Source organism: Diabrotica undecimpunctata, chromosome 4 (genome assembly GCF_040954645.1).
Source record: "Diabrotica undecimpunctata isolate CICGRU chromosome 4, icDiaUnde3, whole genome shotgun sequence".
Taxonomy (NCBI): domain Eukaryota; kingdom Metazoa; phylum Arthropoda; class Insecta; order Coleoptera; family Chrysomelidae; genus Diabrotica; species Diabrotica undecimpunctata.
Window position 1 is genome coordinate 30,989,704 of NC_092806.1, and position 22,825 is coordinate 31,012,528.

The window sequence follows — 22,825 nt, forward strand, 5'->3', positions numbered from 1 at the left end:
AGAGGGACGAGTGATAAAGGAGTCTGTCAAACCTGCCAAGTGTGCCGATTATACTTTCGATCTGTTGCTTACCCAGCGAGAATCACAGGCCTTATAATCGTTGTAGAATACAGCAATCAAGGCTAACGTGCACCTACAACTAGAAACTTACTCGTCAGGGCATTGGTTATTTGTCGTATCGACACGAAATATGAAGCTCACATCACGTCCTCTGGTCGTGAGATATCCTAATGCTGACCTCCACCTCAGGTAAACCACCTCAGGTTTACCATATGGAGTTTGAGAGGATCTTGTACACATCCATTAATGTCGATACGGTCCCTTGAGTGAGTATGGGGCCTAGTTAGTTCTTGAATAAACTAACCTTCGAATCCCGCTCGCTGCACAGGAAATTCTGCTTCCAGGCCAAAAAATGGGGTCGTGTATGGTAATATGTAATATATAATATGTAACAGTTGATTCTGGAAATGCAATCCAAACGATGATATCTCTTTACAATCCCTGCCGATGGGATCCTTAATTACGTGAGCATGAACCGGTGTAATCTGTTAAGGGCGGAACGGCGAATTTGCCACAACTAAATTAAATATGATTAAATCATCTAAGATTATTTTATATAAATATGTGAAATAGTTATACTAAACGTTAAAATAAAAATAAAAGAGAGAAAATTTCTGTAATTAACTTAATTTTTGTTCTTTACCATCACCAGCACTGCAGAAGAAAGCTCATAAGCAAGAAAATAGCAAAATAAACCTCAATGAGTCCTACATACTTTTAGAAAGAAACATCACGATGAGAAATTTTATACTAATATTTCCAATCTGCTCTCTCCATCATTTTCGTCTACTTTTATTACCAAAATGTGATTTTCTGCTATAGCAAAAATATCAAAATTTGATATTTACTCCATGGTTTCTTTATACATTAATTCATTTTCAATGGTTGATTTGTTTTGTCTACAAGTTTTCTTCTTTACTTTCTGTTCACAATTTAACATCCCACAATAATTAGGTATCAACACCACAAGCACAAACATTTGAATATTTTCTATTTTATCTACCTTTGGCTATCCTTCTTTGGTATAAATGCCACATTATTCATTTAAGCTATTTGATTCAAGAAAGTCATCTGTTACTTACTCATTTCAATTTTTTTTATAAATCCTTGTTTTGTCCATTAATAATGGAGTACTTGCTTGATAAACAATAACTAGTTTTTTATAAGGACTAAGTCATTTAGGATGCAAGTCACGTGATGTATACAGTTTATATTATATTTAATGGATATTGGACATACTAAAATCTATATAAAATCTTGTAGAAATAAACGGCGAATTTGTATGTCTTAAAATAAATCTTATAACTAAGTTTGATATTCAATTACCTAAGAGATGGTGCAATATACCGCTCACTTGTACGTGATGCAGTAGTCTGAAAGCAAGCACAACTTCAATTAAAAAGGAAAATTAATAAAATTAAAAGTATTAAAAAAGTGGTAATTCTACTGTTAACAAATACATGGTTATTGTCTCATTTTTTATATCTCAAGGATATAAAGTTCTAAAGAAGAAATTCGATGGATTCGGTAGAAGTTCCTTAAGATTAGCTTTCAGTAATGGATTCGGAAATAGGATTCGTAATCAGATATGAAAAATGTGGAAGTGTAAGAAGTGGTTTGACAATATAAATATAATACAATTATTATAAATACGTCAGACCCGTATACTGGCCAGATCAGAAAAGGCACTTACATTACAAAACCACCAGACTACGTCTGACATGAGCATTCTTTGAGACGGAAGCACTTTTCAGTTTGCAAGTTTTAATACAGAAGCAGCCTATACATTGGTAGCATACCATAGCATGTTACATAGATTAATAGAAATTCCCATGTCAATAAACAACTTCGAGATAGAACTGAATATCATTAAGCAAATAGCAGTAAACAATGCGTACAATGAACAAGCAATAATAAAATTTTTAAATCAAAAACCAAATAAAAAAGCCATGAAATTAGTATCTCCATCACCAGAGAAAAAAACCTTCTGCTCGATTATATATACGGGCAAGATATCAACAGAAATAGCCAAACATATAAAAAAAAAAGGAGTAACACCAGCCTTCACAACAAACAACTTCAACTTTATTGCTTTCCTACTCAACTCTTCGAAGGAGATTAAACATTTCTTGCTCATTTGCTGCCATAAGTGTAGTGCCATCAGCAAATCTTAAATTGGAAATTTTCCTACCAGCCACTGTTACTCCAGCGGCCCATCCATCCAAAGTCATCCTTATGACATGTTCACCATAAATGTTGAATAAGTCAGGTGACAACACGCATCCTTGTCTAACACCTCTCTCAGTCTTGAATTGGTTTGAGAACTTCTGATCTAGTCGTACTGTTGCTATATTGGACTGGTACAGATTTTTAATAAGTGTCACCAGGTGCATTAGTGTGCCTATTTCTAATAAAATGGACCACATATTTATCCAGCCTACACAACCAAATGCCTTTTGGTAGTCAACAAAACATATAATTATAGGTACTTCATGGTCACTATCTACTTGGTCTAAAGAAAGAATCTTTGGAACTTAACAAATTAAAAAATACAGATATAGTTCTGAATGACAAACTTAAGACAAACAGGCATCCTCTCCTCAACCTCTTTAGTTGAAGACTCTTAAGTGTAAACGAATGCCAAAAATAGATCACTTGAGACAGGCACTCTAAAAACTTTTGTTTTCAGTGTTTTATTGTTAGATATTATAGATTTCTATACTCACTACTATAAGAATTATTCAATTATATACTATTTCAGTGCAGACTTAGTGAAATCCTCTACCAAAACTATCGATGGTGTGAGAAATAATGTATATATTAATCTGAATTACTGAGTTAATCTCAAAACTTACTAAACTTTTTCTCTCTTTAGCTTTAGCTCTAACAAAATTATTGATTAAATGTATTTATTTGTATGTTAAGAGATACTTTTAAATATGAGACAATAAACAAACCGAACTACTTAACAAAAAGATGAAGTTGTTAGGTACGTATGCATGCCCTGAATCCGCTACTCCAAGCTGTAAATCAAATACATAGTTAATCAAACCTTGGTCGAGGCCTATCCGACAACCTGTTGCTGCCCAATCGCTCCCGAAACGGTGAACTCGATCCGATCGTCTGAAAATGATAGCATGTTTATGGGGGTTTCTTAAAATGATATTGAATCCAGTATGTAAACGAATCTTTTCCAAACATACACAAACTTCTGTTATAATATTGGTCTGATACTATTTGTTTTTGATATAAGAATCTACAAGATGAAATATCTCGTTAAATATAAATTTATTGGACGTTTAGATATTTAGATTGAAAGTCATTTTAAAAATACCATATTTTAATTTCAACAAGATGGTTCCAGACACTACTTATATTTTTTGTTACGTTGGAAATATACCATAAGTGGTCTCTAATTTTAATGTCATATGCCTCAGTTGCACCGATAATTTGAGTCTGTCTTTACATATTTTAAATAATAGGTTCTAAAAATATTTTTTCCTCGCCCACAAAGAACAGTAAAAATACACTTTTGAAAACAGTAGAGGACAAAGATCTATGATAGACTATATTCTGTCGAATAGAGAGTTACACCCCTCTCAAATCTTGGATGTAAGGGGACTAACATCAGCAGAAATAGGAAGCTGATGTTAGTGCTCTTACATCCAAGAATAAATTTGTATTGTGCAAAATCCGAATAAAACATATATGTGATAACAAAACACCAGAATACACCACAAAAATAAAAGTCGAAAGCTTACAGGATGACTCCACAAGATACCTATTCCAAAAAAGAATAACCAAAAAAAGCACTAACACATATATCACAGAAAGTGATGGAGTCGAAGAAAGCTGGCAAAAATTAAGTCTAATATCTTATCCTCGGCCAAGGAAGTTCTTGCTGAAAGAAATATAAATAAAAATAAATCGTTCCCACGGCGAGGAACCCCATGGTTTTGTAAAGAATTGAAGGAAAAATGTAAAGGCAAGAAAAAAGCTTACCTGAAATACATGTCTACCAAAACAGAAGAGGCATACCATAATTACAAGCCAATTAGAAACGAAACACATGCACTTGTAAGAAAAATAAAAAATGATCACTGGAAACGCTTTTCGAAAGAAATGGAACATCCTTTTTACGGCCTGCAAAAAGAAATATGGCGCTTGATAAGAGGTCAATGAACGGAGGTAAAGGAACTAATAGAACCAAAACACATAGAAAAGGATACGTGGATTGACTAGATAAAAAAGCTTTACGCAGAGGAAGAACTAACGACGCTAGGACCGGAAACACCAAAAATAACCACAAATAAAGAACTTAATATAAATGTACAGGAAGTTCGGAAAATACTTGAAAACCTGAAGAACAGAAAAGCAGCAGATAAAGAAGGGATACCAAACGAATTATTGAAATATTGAGGAGCAGCAATGACAGAACAATTAACAACATTAATTAATAAAATTATAAAACACAATAAAATACCGGAAGAATGGAGAACGAGCGAACTAATTCTACTATTCAAAAAAGGAGATAAAAAAGAGCCAGAAAACTACAGAGGTATAAACTTGCTAAATACTACGCTAAAACTTACAACTAAAATTTTACAAGTGCTAATAAATCAGAGGATAAGTTTAGCAGATGAACAACAATGTTTTCATAATGGAAGATCGTGTACAGATGCAATATTTGTTATAAAGCAAATTACTGAGGAATCACTAGAGTATAATAGACCAGCATTTCTGTGTCTGATTGACCTAAAGAAAGCGTTTGACAAAGTAAGACTCAAAGATATAATGCATCTTCTGTATAATGAGAAGTTCCCCTAAATATTATAAAAACTATCGAAAACATCTACCAAAACAACAAAATGGAAGTCACAATAGATGGACAACTTACAGAACCTATAAAAATAAAATCCACAAGGAAAATAATTCCTGTAGCTGGCTGTATACCACGTATAACAAAAGAGGTTAGTCTTTGTATGTGGGTATATTTTATTATATAAAAATAGGCAGCGGAATAAGACAAGGGGATTCAATTGAGCCTCATACGATTCAATTTGATCATGGATGAAATCATCAAAACCGTTAATGAAGGAAGAGGACACAGAATGAGTAACAAGGAAATAAAAATACTCTGTTGCGCAGACGACGCAATATTGATAGCCCATGACGAAGACAGTCTGCAAAGACTGGTCCACAGATTTAACATAATTTAATATGACAATCTCATCTCAGAAAACTAAAACAATAGTAGTCAGCAAAGAACCAATGGAAATAAAATACCTGGGAATTACACTGTCTAGCTATGGAGACCTAACTAGCTAACTAGAAAAGTAGAAAGTAGAATCCGGATACAAAATGAATTAACGGAAACAATAGATGTGAAAAAGGGACTACGCCAGGGAGACGCTCTATCATGCATCTTGTTCAACATCGTACTCGAGAAAATACTGAGGGACACAACAGTCAATACACGAGGAACAATCATTAATAAAAGCGTGCAAATACTAGCATTTGCAGATGATGTTGACATAATCGTAAGATCAAGAAGAGAAATGATAGAGGCAGACAACCAAATAGAACGAGCTGCACAAAATAGTGGTCTTAAAATCAATCAGACCAAAACAAAATATATGCAGGTAAGTAAAAACGCAGAAATAAGGCAGCCACAAAATATAACAATAGGAGAATACAACATTGAGGGTCTAAAAAACTTTATATACTTAAGATCCCTAGTCACGTCTGATAATAACGTTGCGGAGGAAGTGAAGAGGCGAATATTTATTGCAAATAAATGTTACCATGGCTTAGTTAGGCAACTAAGATCAGATAACGTCGCAAGAAAAACAAAATGCCAAATATATAAAACCGTAATAAGACCGGTACTCACATACGTCTCAGAAACCTGGACACTCACTAAAAGAGAGGAAACGTTGTTAGCCACATTCGAAAGAAAAATCTTGCGACACATATATAAGGGCACAAAAGAAAACGGAATATGGCGAAGAAGATACAACTCTGAACTATATAAAATATACCAGGATCCGGATATTATAACATTCATTAAAATAGGACGGCTGCGTTGGATAGGACATGTAGAAAGAATGGAAGAAGGCGAAATACCAAACAAAATATTCAAACAGATGCCAGTAGGAAAAAGAACAAGAGGAAGACCGAAGCTGAGATACTTAGAACAAATAGAAAATGATATAACAACCTTAAAAATAAAAAACCGGAGAAAAAAAGCACGAAACAAATCAGAATGGAGAAGAATCCTGGAACAGGCCAAGATCCAAAAAGGGTTGTCGAGCCAGTGATGATAATGATGATGAAGCTATAAAGTACAAAAAGCAAATAGACTGGCAGCATGCCTTAATAACACTATATGACGAAACACTGAGATGAAGTCAAGAATTTATAAAGCCATATGCCTCAGAAACAAGACCCGACACAGTCACAACGCAAAGGATACTGGAAATAGCAGAGATGAGGGTACTGAGAGGAATTACAGGAAATACGATGAGAGATCGAAAGAGAACTGAAGACATTAGAAGAAAACGTACAGTGTATAAATAAATGGACACAAAATAGAAAAAAAGAATGGAATAACCACATAAGCAGAATGGAGGAGACCCGTGTCGTCAAAATAGCAAGAGATAAGTCACCAATCGGCAGAAGAAGTATCGGATGACTGCGCAAAAGATGGAGTGACAACCTTCCATAGAAGTATTAATCCGCCAATTAACAAGCAGAATTGCTTATAAAGAGGAAGAAGAAGAAGAAAAATAATATTGACTAAAATTTGAAACGTTAATTAAGAGTTTTTTGCCGTATATCTGTAAATTATGACGTATTTAGATCTCTGTTATTCTATTACGTTGAGATGTATCTATGAGAAATTTTTAATTCAAAATTAGTTTCTCAATCAGAATCAATTAGATTCGTCGAATTGATTTTTCGAAGTCATTGTGATTTTTCGCAAGCATTATAGGAAAAGATTCCACTGCAGGATCACTACGTTCATAACATAGTTCATCACTCACATTTTTACATACATTTAAAATTAGGAGAATACATTGATATTAGGTTGCCAGTCAAGAAGTGGCCACAAATAGTTTTAATTCAATTAATAGTTATTAGTTTTTGACAAATATTTTATTTCGTTCATTTATTTTTTAAATAAAATACGCTGCTCATGATCTACATGCATTTTTTTTATATCAAATTAAAGCGAATTTTTTTTAATATAATGATAAGGTTGCCTGAGAAATAATGGCCGAAAATTAGGGTTGCCAGCTCGAGGTATCAAAGATAAAGTAAAATAGATTTAGGGTGCAACGAAACTAGTTTGACAAGTGATAATATGTATATTATTATATTGACGCATGCTTTAAAATCTCACACAACTGACACTTCAAACTAGTAGCGTTGCGCGCTAGCGGTCTTTTATTTTATCTTTAATACCTCGCGTTTTTAACAGCTAGCAACCCTAATGTTCCACAATTTTTTCTCAGGCAAACTTATATCATCATATTAAGAAAAAAATAGCTTAATTTGATATAAAAACATGCATATACGTCATGAGCAGCGTATTTTATTTAAAAAATAAATGATCGAAACAAAATTTATGTCACAATTTCTTAAGTAATTGTGTTAAAAATATTTGGGGCCACTTTTTGACTGGCAACCTATTATCAATGTGTTCTCTTAATTTTAAATGTATGTAAATTTGTGAGTTTGATTAACTAGTGATCCAGCAGTGGGATCTTAGGCTATTAGAAAATAAATTAATAAGACAACGATATAGGTAGCCAAAAAGAAATCTAGTTGAACAGTTCATGAAAATGGTATCAAAGTGTCGGAATTTGTAAAATTATCAAAAATTTTGTAAGGGGAGCCCAATATTGTAGGTTTTGTAGATTGAGACGATAGGCCAAACGGAACGGACGTCCAAATCTTGGGTAACAACTTACCTTACTTTTTCTTATACGGATCCAAATTTAAAGTTTCTCCGCCCAGTAACGAGTTAATGGTATCGTTGCTGGCATGCCATGGTTCTTCGAGGGTGCATCTACCAGGGCATAGCCTGTACTTCAGTAGGTGTTCGATGTACTGAACTTCTGAACACTCTGCATTCGCATAGTGTGTTCTATGGGCCGATCCTACCTCACCTGATTCTATTGAGTGATTTCCGTGTTCTCCAGACGATACGTGCACCGCCAGGATTATCTTGACAGGGCAACACCAGTTCTTATTCTGTTTAGTGACTTCCATGTTCTCTAGTCGATACATGCGCAGCCAGGACTATCTTAAATAGCTATTGCCAAATCGTCTGCATGTAGGACGTGTTTTGAGTAGGCAGGGGTGGGCTGATCGCTGGATTTCAGATGACGAAGAGCCGCCTGTTCTGTAGTACTTATGCGATTAACTTTGTTTGCGATTAGCTTAATGTTTCTAATGGTTTTGAAATCTTTAATAAGATTTCAAAGATCATAAGGCGCCGACAAATCATCCAATGCCACACCCGTCATCCGTTTTTTCTCGTAGCCAATCGGTACTCGATTTTGTTCGACAGTCTTTTCGACGCATTGCATTACTATTCTTTAAGATTAAATAAGTAGTATAGTAGCGAGATTGGTCTATAACTGCTTGGTTCTACTGGATCTTTCTTAGGTTTCAACAAAGCGATCAATTCGGATTTCCGCCAGGGCTGTAGTATCTATTCTTGGTTCTCGCACAGGTGTTGAATAACTGCAGTATCCATAATTTGGAACGAGATCCGGAGTGCTTCATCTGCACGGTACATATGTCATCTACACCAACAGCTTCTGCATTGTTTAACTGATTAATATTGTTATTTAGTTCCTTTAGAGTAAACGGTGTATCGAGGTAGTGCGCTTCATTTCCAGGATCAACGTTCAGTAACGATTGGACTTTTCCCTTTTTAAATTTTTTTCATAAAAGATCCATGCTCCTGTGTCTGTCATGTCGAGTTGCTTTAATTTTCTGCTTCATGCTTGAAGTGCATCTATTTAAAACTTTAACATCTTATAACATTATCACCAACAATGTATTATACAACCATTTGAATAACATTTAAAAGGTTTTCATCCATATAACAGAAGTTTGTGTTTTACAGAAGCGTTAGGATTCGCTTTATATTGAGAATATACATACTGGCCTCTTTACAAGATCAAGGAAATAGCTAGAAAAGTAAATAAATTCTAAATAAAATATTGTTGTCAACTACGAGGAAAATTAGAGATGTAAATATACTTGATTTGTCATAAAGCACAATTCTGCGCAAACACCTTTAGAAGTATTTATTTGTTATTAGAATTCTAGAGATATGAGAAAAACTGATGTATTAAATAGCTTCATCATGTCTGAAATTCTTATCAATTTTTATAATAATCAAACACTTCTCATAAAATTGTTGAACGCAATAAACATATCGACGCTAAGTGTGCAATAGTTCCAATGGAATAAATTTGCTAAATCGAGGTTTTTACACTAAAAGACACATTGGAGATTACCCTATTTATTATAAATATGAAAAGACTAGATATGATAAGTTATTTTTTCTAAAACTGGTCCTAAATATGATAAGGATCTGTAAATGGATAAAGTGTTGGGTTTGTTTTCCACATTTTTGTTTTGTGGGGATAACTTATCGATTAAACCTACTTTGACCTTCAGTCAATTTTCAACATATTCATTATGATGCTATGCAAACTAACATTTCTAAATTTAAAACTTAATTTTAGACAGTCTTCGATAAATTTATTTTGCCATTATGAATTTCAATTTATCGATTTTTTGATAATTTGATAATCTTAATTTTCTAGTGTCATATGTCAATTGTCACCCTTGAGGAATCATTTAAAAGACTGGCATTCGATTTCCCTCATTCTATCTGCTGCTTCAACTAGAACAAATGGTCAGATTCTGACACCCGTGCACAACCAAATTTTTTAATGTGTTTTTTTGTGGAGTCCAGTATACAGTCTCTTTTGTGCTTTTTCAATGCAACATTTTAAACATAGAACCAGCTTAAAAAGAAAATTTCTGTCTTTTTTTAACAAATGTGATACTTTAAAAACTTCAGTCGCGATCCCCCAGTGCAACAGAAAAAACTGACGCAAAGCAGTCCCTGCCTCTCTATCTAATGGGCCGGGTTTATCGACCACATGACCTTCTTATTGGTCATTTAGGTCATGTGGTCGATAAACCTTGAAAATTAGAAATACAGGGACGGCTTTGCTTCAGTTGTCTCTTTCGCACTGGGGGAACGGGCTGATATTACAAAGATCAGTCCATCTTGTATTATATGTCTATGGTTTAACCACCCTTCTACTCGACCTAAGACGTCTATTGTTCCCGTTTATCCCTAGGTTAAAGTTGTCTTTTTAGCCCAGCATTTTTAACAGTCTTTCATAACTTTTCGAGATACTTCTACGAAGTCGTACGGCTCCAGTTGATAATGCTCAAACGTATCCAACCCTGGGCAGTTACAGAGAAAGTGTTCGTCTTCAGCCTGATAAAATCTGCAATCCCTACTTTGTCAGTTCGATTTTATTCATGTGCCGCTTGAGGCGACAGTGTCCTGTTAGGAGACCTACGATAATTCGTATATCATTCCTATTCAACTTATTAGATATTTGGATCTCTCTAGCAGTATGCTAAAAGATGTGTTATTTTTTAGCATTCTATACGGTAATATTACCTTAAATAAATACTGATATTAAGATAGAAACAATTAAATACTCTATATACATAATAGACAAACCAAGTACATTTTTCATTATCCGTAAAAAGAAATTATTGCACTAAATGATACTACAGTAGAGGATAGTTGAATTAAAACTATGCAACTAAGCTATTTTCCATCTAGCAAACAAAACAAATATACAATTTTTTGTCTACCACTGTAATATCACATTTAAAAAATAACAGCTAAAATAGAACAGGCACAGACATATATTACAAGTAGAAAACATAAGTAAAAAATGGCAAGTAAAGCAAATAAAGAATCTGAAAAAATAAAGCAGAATTTAAAGAAATAGCAGCTTGTTCGATGAAAATAAAGAATATTACTAAACAAATAACTAAAATATCTAAACAATAGTGCTGACATTCTAAATAAATGGTTAGTCACTTCTACCAAAAAATACATTAAAACATGGTATTTGCGTTAAGTGTTTGCGTGTCAAATTGAGAAATATTCTTGTCCTATAAATCAATCGATGTGGCTACACTACGGTGAGAAATAGAAATCTCCAAATATCCGATTTGATTGTAGTTAAACTGAGAGAATATGAAGTGGAATCTTTTATGCATATTTGTTCTTTTCCCTTTTTTTTTTACTTACAAACGACAAACATTCTGTTTATCTATTTGTTTTTTAGAAAATGTTTAACTGTTGCGGTAGCTCAGTAGACAGCGCTCATCTAATAGCGAAAAGTTTGGAAGAAATACTTGTGTTCATGGAGATCGATATTGGCAGAGGCGTCGCAGTCGTTCAAATTATAATAAGCGACTCGTTGTCGGATATAATAACCGAATCTCATGGGTGCACAGAATTACTAAGGCATAGGTGTTAAAACGAACAAAAAAAAAGAACTGAAAGAAGTGATGGCTATTAAATATTAAAAATAGAAAACTGCTCCACCTGCGAAAGCGTATGAGCGTAAAGCAAGGAGAGGTAAGTGTAACAAGATTAAGAAAAAGAAGCAGACATTTATGGTTAAAAAATCTGTGCAGATGGTGTTCAACATTACCAAGAGCCATATATTTAGAACACTACTCTCAAAATACGCATAGCATTGATTATTACCAACATACGGAAATAAGACTGCTGTTAGAGAATCTTACATCATGCACATTCCACATGACAATATCTCCGAACAAAAACTAATCGATGCAAAATAAGTATAGAAGAACAAATAAAATAGAAAAGAAAGTTTTATTAATCGATAATATTGAAACATCAATTTATTACGATATTGAGTCAAAGATGACAAAAAATCACCTTTTATTCTTTCCGTATCTAAAATTAGATCTTCTATTTTACTGTTTCGGACCACCAGATATTCACATTTATGATATGTTCATGGAACGGCCTGCGGCATCTTATTCTTCTTTACGTATTCTTTAATTGGTATTCTTCTTTTAGTTTTCATACCATAATTTATATTATCTTGATCTTCGGCTATTACAATCTTATCATCCGCAAATAATAGAGTGAAAAGCATGTTCCACTATTCTCAGTTCCATGTTTCACTAGAGATCTGTCTAAATATATGTTAAAGAGAATAGGAAAAAGACAACACCCCTGTCTCAATCTTTTGGTTGTATTTAGTGGGACAATGACTCCATTTCCTATTTTAATTCTAGATCATCTCTCTAATAGTTCTGCGTAGTTCTAATCAAAACGGGACTTACTTCTAGATTTTGCATTTCTGACCGCAGTCGCGGATTGGATGAATACACTGTCATATTCTTTTTCAAGATCTATTAAAGCTACATGTGTTTTGCTCTATTCCGCTGTACCCTTATTTCCAATGTAACTTTTAGTGATTCTTAGGTTGTTTATTTATAGTTAGATATAGATAAATTCCTTCAAAATTCTAGAATAAATTCTTCCTACTCTTGGTATTAATGCTATGCCTCTGTGGTTCTTTTGGGTCAACTTTTGTACATTTTTTGTGGATATTCGAAATACCTCAGTCCGAAAGTCTCCTTTCTTCTGGGACATCCTCTCCGTTTAGGCATCTTTCGAAAAGTTTTTGGAGCGTTTTTAGTAATGTTACTAAAACAAACCGTACTAGTTCTAGATTTATTCCCCCCCTGACCTGGAGATTTCCGCAGTTTTCTTCCTTTTACAGCTCTTTCTACCTGTTCCAAACTTAAATTCATCCTTTTATTTGTTAATTAAATGTTCTTCTGTAGAAAATTTTTTCGCGTTTCTGTCAATAATTTAGTAAATTGCTTCACCTACTGTTTTTCAGATATTCTACTCATTAGCACTTTGCTTTTATCATTCATCCCTATACTTTTTTGGGGTCTTCCAGGCTTCATAGCTTTTAGTACCTTCAATGTGGTTATCTATATAGTAACAATTATTTTGGCACACACTGTTCTTGTTCTTGAGTATTTATTTTTTAATTCTTTTATTCATTTGTTTGTACCCTTCTATTGTTCGTTCTCATCTGTTTTGAACGAACTATTTGTACTTTCGTCATACAATAAATTATCGAAATATCAATAGAGAATAATAGACCAATGTTTTTATGTCCGATCCACTTAAAGAGAGCATTCGTGAGAGTAAGATTCAGAGATGTAATCCATTAGAGACCTTCATGTCTGGATATCATAAAAACTATTAAAAGCATCTACCAAATCAACAAGATGGAAGACATAATAGATGGACAACTTACGAAACCTATATACATAGGCAACGGAATTACACAGGGGGACTCATAAGTCCCATACTATTCAATTTAATCATGGATGTCATCAAAAGCGTCAACAAGGGATGAAGATATCAACGAGTGGATTCTAAATAGAAAAAAAGAATCGAATAATTACAAAAGTAGAATGGAGGAGACCAGAGTTATCAAAATAGCAAGAGATAAATCATCAAAAAGTAGAAGTATCGACCGACCGCGCTAAACATGGGGCAATCATCTTACATAGAGGTATCAACCCGTCAATGAATCAGTAGAATTGCTTATAGAGCGGAAGAAGAAGGAAAATATAATAAGCATAAAAATAAATCCAATCTAGAATTAATAAAATAACAATTTGCTCAACTACCTACATATATAGTAAAATTTAAACCAAAGATATTACAAAAATACTGGAGTATCATTCATTCGAATAAGCTAATTTAGTACTTTTGTAAACGTTGTGACATATTTAATTTAACATCCTAAATAAACAATTTATATAATCAAATCTGGATATTTGGTATTCTAGATACTTTTTAGTGAAATTCTAAGTTAGTTAACTATTATTAGTAACAATTATTTAAAACCTACAGTTGTATCTTGTATATATCTTGATTCCTTGAAAATAACATAAGTACATATAAACAAGGTTCTTAATTCAATCTGATATATAAAAATAATCAATAAAATAAATCACACAATACGATTTAAAGACATTTTTGCAGACACACAAAATCGATTCGATTCAATTCCAATCAATTCAATTCGATTTCAATCGATTCGATTATTTTTAAATTTCATTTTATTTTATTAATAAACCAACCAGCATGGGACTGCGCTTACTACATGACATCTTTTTACATCCAAGACCTCTCTTAGCTCTATCTTTTATTCTAGTACTAGTTGCTGAAAAGTGCATCATTCTCCTGTAGAATAGAAACAAGAAAGAAATAGTACGTGACACTTAATGATTTAAGAGCGGCGTTTGATGTGATGGAAAGAAATACAATTTGGTACTGCCTCAGATGCTTAGACATATAGGAATACTTAATGAAAACTATGAAAAGCGTATATGACGAGGTAAGAGGTAAGTGCCAATAAATGGTCCAATATCAAATACATTTAAAATACAGAAAAGTGTTAAAAAAGTGATCCACTTTTGTTTAATACAGTTATTGACAAAATAATTGAGATCACTAGAAGAATAACAAACAGAATGCAAACAATAATAGGACAAAAGAACTTAAACTATTATACACCGATGATATAATATAATATGAGGATGGGAATAAAAACCGAAAAAACTAAGTTAAATATTGTATTTATATGAGAATAAATCACGATTGAAAGTAATGAGAATTAAATTTTACATTTACATTTGTTTTGACATCTCGATTTCCAATCCGGAAATCGTTTTCAAAATTTTTTTTATAAATTAAGAAATCATGTTAACCTATAAATGTTTATCATATTTTTATCAATTGGCGCTTTGTGGTAACCAATTTGACAGTTGACGTATATAGCGAAAAATAAGAGGAATTCATAAAAAATAGCTATAAAAATACCAGTAGCTTTTATAGTTTTTATGATATATGATATAATATAAAATGAGGATGGAAATAAAAACCGAAAAAACAAAAGTAATGTTCATAAACAAGAAATAACGAACAAAAATAACAAAATATATTGCAAAGGTAAACAACTAAAACAGGCGACAACATATGAATACTTGGTTAAAGAGGTTCTGAAACTATTTTCTTGTGGCATGTTTAGTTAAATATTGTATTTATATGGGATTAAACCATGATTGACTGTAATGAGAATTACATTTTACATTTGTTTTGACGTATTGATTTCCAATCCGGAAATCGTTTTCAATTTTTTTTTATAAATTAAGAAATTATGTTAACCTTTAAATATTTATCAATTGGCGCTTTGTGGCAACCAATTTGACAGTTGACATATATGGGGAAAAATAAGAGGAATTGGCAAAAAATTGCTACAAGTACAAGTAGCTTCTATATGGCATAAAGAGAAGCTGAATTTTTTTCTCGAAGGCAAACTACATTTAATTTAAAATACATTATAACTGGGTTAATTTTTTTGTTTATTTACATGGTAAACTACGCTTAATACTTTTTTTTACACTATATATTCGTTCTATACTATTAATTCTATAATATTAATTAAGTATTTGAACGAATACTTCTGCTGTCAATTCTGTAATTATGTAACGTTTTTCCTTTTTTTCTTCTATAGTGTCAAGTATTTTTTCACATTCTTAATTCGTAATCTAACGTAACACTAAATATTTTCAATCAACATTACTAAAGAACCTCGTTTATACATATAAGTTTACTGATTTTCATCAAACAGAAATAAAGAAGAGAAGTAGAGTGAAAGCCAGAGGCTATTGCTTGTGCTTGCCAGAATTCACAGAGATAACATTCATGATAAGTTTATACCTGAAAATTGCTCATACTGTTACGCCTAGGTTGGGCCAGTGGAGGAATGCTAGATATATTCAGTGACATCTACAACATGCAAGAACAATAGTAGAAGCAGCTAAAACATGCAAATTATGAAAATACTACTTATTTAAGACGTTTTTGTTCTGATATCCATTATTATACCTGAAAGATTTTATTATTATTAAATATGTAAATAAATATACCCATTTTAGTTACTGAAGAAATTAGCACACTAATTCTTGGTTAGTATGTTTTGTTATATATCTTGTTATTTACGATTTTACATACCACACATTTTTAAATGTCTATTTTAACAAAGTAGTACCCTCGACAGCTCAGTGGGCTGGCAGAACCATTTTGAAGTGAGTAGTTTACTAGGTTCTTGGTTAGAGCCACTCAATAGTCAGATCAGGTGAACCATATGAGCTCGCGGTTTATTGATGCTCACTCAGTGATCCCTACCGGCAGGCATTAAGCCATATATAGTTGATCAAAAATTACTAAATACTTCTTATAACTCACAAAACTTTATAAAAATTACACAAGAGTTTATTGTAAATATAAAATTACATAAGTAACGCTAAGAAGTGGTAGTTTTCATAAACGAATATGGAGAGACAAAAACCCATAAAAATTTGATGGATGCAGAATACACTCTATCATGTCTTTCTCCTTCGAAGGTTGACTATCATAACAATTTTCACTATCTTCTATTGCTCTAAATAGTTTGAAACTTTTAGAATTTTTGTTTAAATATTTAGATAATCTATTTGGAACCTATTATCACGTGGTATTGATTTTATAATTTGAACACTAAAAACAGTCTTTCCGTTTCCTTTTATCTAGTAGTTCCTTATTGGTATTTTTTTCAGTAGATTATAATATTAAGATTCTTTTCAGGTCCGACCAATCTTATACATCACAGACATGAACATTTTTAAAGGAGCGTGATAGATTTTTCTGTAGCAGAAATTTTAGGTAATTTCATTGTGTAGTCTAGACTGTGTAGCATTAACCCTTTCCAGTCAGATGATCCCATTTGGGATCATAGCAATGTTTTCTGCTTTAGCGGCAAAGGAAACTACTTATGTCGATTTGGCGAACGCTATTTCGTTGCCTTACCTTCCTACTAGATTACTGCATTAATTTATTTGACAATTATATCAGTAAGCGTTAGTCACATTTCAATGTAAAACTTCGTAGTGAAACAACGATCATCAATTCAATGTAAATTTCAAATCATTCTAAGGTGAGTAATTGAACCAGTAATTGCACGAAAAATTTATTTTGCTTCTTACATTGTTTTTATTTGATAATTTGCATTATAGTTTGCTCATATTTACAAGATTGTTTGTGTAAACATTATAAATATCAATGAATCCAAATGGAATCATTGGGCCATTGTGGAGGTCTCCAAATGACATCATTGGGAAGTCGTGTGAATTTTGTTTCTGTCAATAAAATACAAAAGTACAATATACTTTTTTATTTCAGATGGATCGTGTGTTCAAAACTACCAAAACCAAACTTTTTTTTCGGGAATTGCAAAATCTGTCCCAGGAAGAGGGAGTTGGTCTTCTTGACGACTCTGATATCGAATTTGATGTTGATAATGAGGAGGAGAATTTTGGAAGAAGAAATGATTCAAGAAACTCAAATAAAAGAATTATTGGAAAATATTGTTGAAGATAGCTTGAACTCCCAACACAGAGAATATGGAAGAAAAAACTGTTGAAGAAATTACAGAAGAGCCACAGACAAGTTATGCCAAGAAAAAATAAACATAGAAAAACCAACTTGGACAGACAATTTAATTTATGTAAACAGCGAATACATTGGTGAGTTTTCGGTTGATGAAAATATTTATACGCCTTTCCAATATTTTAAAATGTTTTGTGACAATGATATTATTCAAAATTTTGCTGAGCAGACAAACTTGTATTCTGTGCAAAAAGAAAGTAAAAATATTGATACAAATGCAGCAGAGATAGAGCAGTTCTTAGGCATACATGTACTGAGTGGAATTGTTCGTGTTCCTTCGTATAGAATGTATTGGGCAGAAGAAACGCGATATAATACGATAGTTGATATCATGTCACGTAATCGTTTTGATAAACTTCGAGCATATTTTCACGTCAACGATAATTTGAAAGTCTCGTCTAGCAACAATGACAAATTATATAAAGTAAAACCTTTCATTGAAAAAGTCGGCAAAACATGAATAAAATAGAACCTGAGAAATTCAACAGCATAGATGAGTTTATTATACCATGCAAAGGACATAGTAATCTAAAGCAATATATAAAAAATAAACCTCATAAATGGAGCATAGAAGTTTTTGCAAGAGCAGGACGCAGCGGCATACTATACGATTTTGAGATATATGTGGGGAAAGGAACAGTCCAGGATGAATCAGGTTTTGGAATTAGTGGGGAAATAGTACTGAAGTTGGTCAGAAATCTGTCAAAAAACATGAATTTCAAGATTGTCACGGATAATTGGTTCACATCTTATAATCTACTTATTAGTCTGAAAGAAGTGGGCGGCTGGCAGGTTGTCTTTTTTCAGAAGACAAAGTTCTAATGGCAAAAGGTCGTGGATCCTCTGATGTAAAAATAGACAGCAAAACAAATATTACTGCCCTACATTTTTTTCAACAAAATTTATTAGAAAAAAAAAATTAGGCTGCAAAGGGATAATTACGAACAAGAAACAGAATCTTATATAAAGGTCCTATAGGATATGGATAAACCACTATAAAAACTACGGCATAAACAAGAATCGGTAAAAAAATATCACATATTTAGACAATAATAGTAAAATCAAAAAAGTCGATGAAATCATCATGTATGAACTACAAACCATACTTAATAAACAAAAATTGGAAAAATGACAGGGATACATGGGAAATATATATATATATATATATATATATATATATATATATATATAAAATATAATATTAAATTCAATAGTCTTCGATGTCTTCTTCAGGGCTTCCGAGGTCGCAGTCTCCCGAGCTCCCAGACACTACTACACTAATCAATGACCAATGCATTACTGATGTACTGAATGTATATATATATATATATATATATATATATATATATATATATATATATATATATATGGAAGGATGATATACATAAGAAGGATAAGTAAATATATAATCACTCAAATTATGTGACAGTTCTGTCGACAAAACCCAAATGGCCCGGATGCAACGCGGATAGGCAGATGGGCCTCTGTAAACCACCATTGCACCGTTGCCAATTCCAATAGCACGGTTTGTAAAGTAGATATGGCTTTCGCTTGGTTTTCTCATCTAATCGGATGTTGTCTCCCCATCGAATTCTGGGACGTCCAAGTGGCTTTTTTCCTATTGGAACCTCCTTCCGAACCAGTTAAACAAAGTTTAGCACATAGAAGTCTATGTAAGTACTCTGGCCACCTTAGTCGTTGGGATTTAATCTCCCTAGATAATACCATTATAAATATAAAGTCTGTTATTCCAAATCGTCTCAGTTTTTCTTCTTCAAAAAATGGTAGTTAATGTATAAATGTCTTAATTGTTGAAAATTTAAAAAATAGTAAAAAAAAATAAAAATTAAAAAAATAATATATAAGGGTAAACAAAATATTTTAATAATATTTATATACAGTAGAGAAAAAACAAGAAAACTAGTAAAAAGGGGAGCAAAAATATTTAACAAAATTTAATGGATAAAAAAAGCATAGAATTCATAAAAATTAAAATGCCAAATTAATGTTCTATACTGTGCGTATCGGTCATTTAAATATTTTTTAAATTATGTTTCAATTGAGAACTGCTCGTTATATATCTCCATTCTTATGTATTCTTCTATCTGATTTTATTTAAGAATAAATTTTCTTCTCCTTTCTCCTAATATTTTATTACAGCAGAAAGTTATAACCGCTTTCTCTTCCTATCTGCAATTTTTTTTATCATTGAGTTCATTTTCCTCATCATTCCATCAAACTTTCCGTTTAATATATTAGATATAGAGGTAGTTTGATTCTATAAAGACTACAGAAGATACAGCTAAGTTTAAAGCTATTTTGTAAAGATAAACATAACAGAATTAACCAACCACTCCACCAAAATGGAAGGTAAAAATGGATAATTGACTATATTAGTGATGTGTCAATATTATAAATGGAATGGTATTATTTAGAATTAGGATTAGCATTAGAACTAAAAAGAAAACAGTGTTACCTTTACCTAAACGAAAACAATAAAGAAAATTAAAATCTGCTACTGATACCTACTAAAGTTTAATTTATAAATATAAGAAAATCCCGTTTAGACCCTAAATCGTATTTCTGCTTATAATGTTTGTTTAAAGTTTTGTTCAGAACGTCTTAAATAAATAGCATAAAATTAGATGCCTAAGAAATACTCTAAAAAAAAGATAAAAATGTTAAAAAGCAGACAAACCCTCGGTTTCTTCGATATAGTAGATCTTCTTATTTTATTCACAGCCGTATCTATAAATCTGTTAAGACCATCAACCATCTGTTGATGTTCGCAATTCGTTTGCATTTGGTAAATATCACAGTATTCAGATCCTTCCACTATTTTCCTAGTCGCTGGGTTATTGAATGGTATCAGATAAACCCGAAACCTAAAATAAAAATGTGTATATAAAGTAGTTACAATAATTGGTGAGCTGTATATAGATATAACTTTGTAAATACCATACCTCGATGAATTATTACTAAGATGTAATATCTTCAATTATTCCCATTCTAGAGACATATATATTTTTAAAGTGAATATTTCTTATCGAAAACTTAGAAGAAGAAGAAGACATTAACCAACTATGGGCAAATATACGAGATATTGTGTTACAGAAATCGGTTGAAATATTAGGCAAAACCAAGTCAGAAAAAAGAAATCATTGGTTTCATCATGAGTGCGAAATGGCCACAAATAGAAAGAACGCAGCATATCAAAAAACCATCGACGCAGGTTGTACACGGAGAAAAAAGAAGGATATAGACGTCTTAGAAGAAAGGAAAAATGTATATCCATCGACGTAAGAAGAGGGAATACGAACAGAACACTCTCAATGAGATACAAAGTTTATTCGATAAAAATGAAACGAGGAAATACTACAAATCCTTAAATAATAGCCGTCGAGAATTTAAACCACGATTAAAAACTTGTAAAGATACTAATGGTGAAATTCTACATGATAAAAACTCAGTTTACGTTTAGAACATAAACGATATTGAAGCAGGTTACAACATAGACAATCAACAAAATATACAACGTCAACTACACAGTGAAGACTCAACAAGAGAAGAAGTGTTAAATGCCATCCTAAAGCTCAAAGACAATAATGCCCCAGGAATCGATGAAATCTGTTCGGAAATGTATAAACAATGTGGTGATCAACTGTTTGCAGCAATCTATACACTAATAGTACTTATATGGCACAATGAATTGGTATCAGAAGAGTGACTAAAGGGAATAATATGTCCGTTGCATAAAAAGGGTGATCAACTGGAGTGTAAGAACTATATACTATACAGAGTAATGCCTCTATATATACTATATATATAGAGGCATTACTCTGTTAGCATCTGCGTATAAAATCTTCGGCAATGTATTGTTTGAAAGACGTAAACATTTTACAAAGGATATTGTTGATCAATATCAATGCGGATTTACTGCTGGAAAGTCGACTACACATCAAATTCAAGCACATAGACAAATTCTAGAAAAGTCACTATAATATAACATAGATACACACCATCTCTTCGTCGACTTCAAAGCAGCCTATGCCAATGTGAAAAGAACTGCATTATATAATAGTTAGTTCAGTTGATCCAACAGTGCAAAACGTAAGCTCATGCGTTAGAATTGAAGGAGAAAACTCTATATTCTTTGACATTAATAATGGTCTAAGACAGAGGGACGCGCTGGCGTGTCTTCTCTTTAATATTGCATTGGAAAAGGCAATCAGAAAATTAAATATTAGAATGAATGGAACTATTTTTAATAGATCGACGCAAATTCTAGCATTCGCTGACGATATAGTTATAGTGGGCAGAAGTACGAGAGACATGGAGCAGTGTTTTACAAGGCTTGCGTACGCGGCAAGTGAATTAGGACTTGTGTTAAACGAGAAAAAAACCAAATATATGTTGACTGAATACCAGAACTGTTCACGGTCTCCAGAAACATTTAAAAAATAAAAATATAAAACGTGCAGTAAAGTTCAATACATCCAAGACCTTAATAAGACCGGTTTCGATATATGGGGTTGAAACGTGGACCTTAATAAAATAAATAAAAATGGGCTATGGCGTCGAAGATATAACTTTGAACTGTATCAGGTATACACCGATCCAGATATTGTAAAATTCGTTAAAGTGCAGAGACTTAGAGGGGTTGGGCACATTGCTAGGATGTCAGATCACAAGTACACGAAGAGAATAACATTTTTAAAACTAGAGGACACAAGAAGTAGAGGACGACTACGAAGGAGATGGAAGACCTACAGATTCTAAGGGTCAGAAGATGGAGGGAAGTTGCCAGGAATCGACAGGAGTGGCGAGTTCTTTGTGAGCAGGCCAAGATCCACAACGGATTGTCGAGCCACTTGTGATGATTTCTTATCGATCGGTATGATGATTTTTCACGGACACGAAATTATATTTAGCGTGACGCGAACTATCGAGTGCAGTAACCGTGCAGTATACAGTAATATACATAATATACATACCAAATACTTACACATATTAAAAATATCTAACTTTTTGTAACAATTCGAGTATGACTGGAACGACTTGGATTGGAATTTTGATTTT

At 32.6% G+C, this 22,825-nt stretch overlaps 1 protein-coding gene across 5 annotated transcripts in view; it reads right to left on the minus strand.

Annotated features, from left to right (window-relative positions):
* Iml1 (GATOR complex protein Iml1) overlaps positions 1 to 22,825 on the minus strand; it is a 98,382-nt gene that overhangs the window by 26,714 nt on the left and 48,843 nt on the right. For 2 of the 5 annotated variants that reach the window (XM_072529278.1, XM_072529277.1), the window contains 3 exons: positions 20,445 to 20,631; positions 15,980 to 16,048; positions 3,113 to 3,183 (listed from right to left, as the gene is read on the minus strand). In XM_072529278.1, coding sequence (XP_072385379.1) covers positions 3,113 to 3,183; positions 15,980 to 16,048; positions 20,445 to 20,631 — 327 coding nt within the window. Of the gene's footprint in view, positions 1 to 1,386; positions 1,434 to 3,112; positions 3,184 to 15,979; positions 16,049 to 20,444; positions 20,632 to 22,825 lie in introns of all 5 variants that reach the window. The other 3 variants (XM_072529279.1, XM_072529281.1, XM_072529280.1) reach the window with 3 other exon arrangements.